We start from the raw sequence: 3,280 nt of genomic DNA, 5'->3' as shown, positions 1-3,280 counted from the left end.
CACAGCCCAAGGCAACGTGTGAGTGCTGGGAACGGAGTTCCAAAGCTTTAACCGGCCACAAGGGCCGCGGAGGAGGTAAGATGACAAAGAACTCACTTTAATTAAATAACTAATATCCAAGCTTGCGTGTCACGCTCCGGCCTACGATTGTGAGTCAGATGGTAACTGCCACGTACTTATAAATTTTTTTTTTTATAAACATCTAACAAAATTTAAATAATTAATATTTAATTAAATCAAATATTTTATAAAATAAAATTTTATAATTTTTTAAAATTTCTAAAAAATCCTAATCTAGATAAACGTATCAAATACTGCTTCTAATTCACTCTTCCGTATTGAATCCCCGAGCCTAACTAGTCCTCTGAATCTGTAAAATAATAAAACATAGAGTAACGAGCTAGACAACCCATTAAACAATATATACTTTAGCTAGATAAATTTAACAATAATAATATACTGAAAATAAATATGCAAGATGCATCAATTCATAATACGCAATATTAAGATCCATGCAAATTCAGTCGTTTCAAAATTTATTTTCAAATTCATAAATAATTTTTTTTGAAAATATCATATTCATCTTGACAGTCATAAACTAAATCAAAGTGCCACGACATAACTTCCAACGATAGAGTATCAAAATATCAGTGCACAACCTCCACTGATAGGATATAGAAATACCCGTGCATAACCCTCACTGAAAGGATATCAAAGTACTAACATACAACCTCCATTGACAGGGTATCAAAATATCAATGCATAACCTCTACTGATAGAAAAGTACCAGTGTTTAACTCCCACTGGCGGGGTTCGATATATAGTCAGATCATGAGTTAAAATCCATCTTAATTCAAAACACTATTTTATATTCAAATTCAAAAGGTTCATAAATCATGCGGCACTGAAATCGATCGGACAATCCATGTCAATTCAATATGTTTGATTATAAATAATTTAATATTTAAAAAAAATATATTTGGTAATTCAAAATACCATGTATCAGATTCAATCATACATAATTCAAGATAGAAATATTTTATAATTTATTGATGAATTTAAAGCAAGAGAGGCATTACTTACCTCACATGTATTTCAATAAACCCACATCATGTCATAAATTTCTTTTCAAAATATTCAATTCATAGATCAGATCGTATTACCTACTGTTAGACATTTTTTTCTTGAGATGATTATACTCCCACACAAAATTTAGTAATAAGGATAATTAGAAAAGACACGATTCACGGATAGTCGCATCTAGCGGTCTAGATTGGTTGGTCATCTAATCTTATCTGATCAAGAATCCTACTAAGATCTAGATGGTTCAATAGAGATCAAGAATGATCAAATCAATAGTAATTGTAAAAAGAGAAAATTTTGTAGAGAGAAACTATTCTAGAGAGAAAATAATGGAAGCACATGAAGAGAGAGAGAACTCTCTCTCTCTCTCTTTCTTCTTTTTTTCTTTTTCTCCTTTTTTTTTTTCTTCCTCTTTTTAAGGGGAACAAGGGAACTTCTCGTTTCCCTTTTTCTTGGAATGTGGGGGTTACCCCCAATGGTGGTGGTGGTTGTGGATGTCAGCCATGGTAGAACGGTCGAGAGATCAGAACGTGGGGGTTATCCCCAATGGTGGTGGTGGTTGTGGATATCAGCCATTGTAAGATGGTCGAGGGATCACCGACCAACGGTCGGCAGCAACGACTGCTGCTGGAAAACTAAGGAAGATGGATGGAAAAATCAAGAAAAAATAGAGAAAATCAATCTGAGCCCCTTTTTGACAAAATTCGATGATTGCCGACAATCGGATGTTATATAAAGAAAGGGGAGAGGGAGGAGAGAGAGAGAGAGAGAGAGAGAGAGAGGATGGTAGGTTGGGGCTCACCCTGAGCTCTGGTGAGCTCTCCACCTCTGATTTTTCGATGGGCACGATCAAAGATCGCAACAAACTTGAAAGAAAGAGGACTTTCTCCGATGATGATCCGATGGCCGATAGTGGAGGCTTTCACAATCAAGGGACTTGGTCCCTTTAAATAGAGGGGAAGGGGGGGGGAGTTAGACTCTCTCTCGGCCTCCTATCCCACCTCCGATGAAAGTCTATGGAAGAGAATAAGACTCCCAACATAAGTCTTCTCTTTGGTTTTTTTTTTTTTTTTTTGTTAAAGTTGCTTTAACATTCGTGCACTGGATCTTTGATTAATTGGGGTATTAGAATTATAAGATTGGACAACCCTAATTAAATTTCAAGATACCAGATGAGCATATCAAGCAATTAATAGATTGTAAAGGATTAAAAAAAATAGAAAATAAAACTCAGAGATGCAAATCTTGCCAGTAACTATGTTAATTCGTGAACTGCATCCCTGCTACTACCAGTCTATCAACATATAATCCAAGACAGAAAGTAAAATACAGTAGAATTAAAAATCTAATTACTTCTAATGGTTGTTTCCCAGTGATCATTTACCTGAAAAGGGGGGAAGTCATACTTTATAGACTGTTTCCATTCAAAACTTAAGCTGCTCGGTCAAAGAATTGCTAGATGAAATCAAGAAAGAATGAGGGAAAGAATACCATATTCCAAACTTTTTTTTTTCCTTTTGAGAAAAACAACGGCAGAAATTTCAAAAACCAGATTTTTATCTTTTTTTCCAATATCTCAGTGAGATAGATATAATAGGAATGCATCTCCTATCACAAACCAAAAAAATACAAGAAAAATTGCATCTAAACATCTTTATCCTAAGAAACATCTTAAATTCTGATGGCCGCATAATTTGATTAATATTGTTACTCTCGCAGAACTTATACACGGACAAGCAACTGATCACGTTGCTTAGGCTGACATTATATAATTTGAAGCCAACAAGAACATTTAGTCTTATGAATTGTCCAGCAAAAACCAGTTAAGATTCAGCAGTTGCAGTGCACAGGAACTAAAGTAGGAACAAGGTACGGTCAGCACACAAGGACCGATCCAAAAGATCATACAAACCATATAAATGTCTTTTTGGATTCAAATTGTTCAAAGAACCCAACCTAGCATAAAATTGTTCTCTCCGCCTGTGTTCCTCGTTATGGCTGCTTCTGGAGGAACAAGCTGCGGAAACCTGTTTTGAACATTTATGAGTAAGTACTAAATCATAAATTGCAAAGATCCACAAGAATGATTCGGTTATAGACATTCGCACCCTCCATGATCAACTTATTATGACCTAGTTTTGACCTAATTTTGCTATTCTCACAAGATAAGATAAATAAGATAAATAACAAACCCTAT

General features: G+C 35.0%; 1 protein-coding gene across 1 annotated transcript in view; it reads right to left on the bottom strand.

Annotated features, from left to right (window-relative positions):
* Nucleotides 1-2,736: 2,736 nt before the first annotated feature.
* Nucleotides 2,737-3,280, bottom strand: part of AGL6-1 (MADS-box transcription factor 6) — a 51,631-nt gene continuing 51,087 nt past the window's right edge. Inside the window, 1 exon segment of the mRNA NM_001303562.1 lies at nt 2,737-3,110. Coding sequence (NP_001290491.1) covers nt 3,026-3,110 — 85 coding nt within the window. The 3' untranslated portion in view covers nt 2,737-3,025.

Source organism: Elaeis guineensis, chromosome 4, assembly GCF_000442705.2.
Source record: "Elaeis guineensis isolate ETL-2024a chromosome 4, EG11, whole genome shotgun sequence".
NCBI lineage: Eukaryota > Viridiplantae > Streptophyta > Magnoliopsida > Arecales > Arecaceae > Elaeis > Elaeis guineensis.
This window is presented reverse-complemented; position numbering and strand designations above follow the sequence as displayed.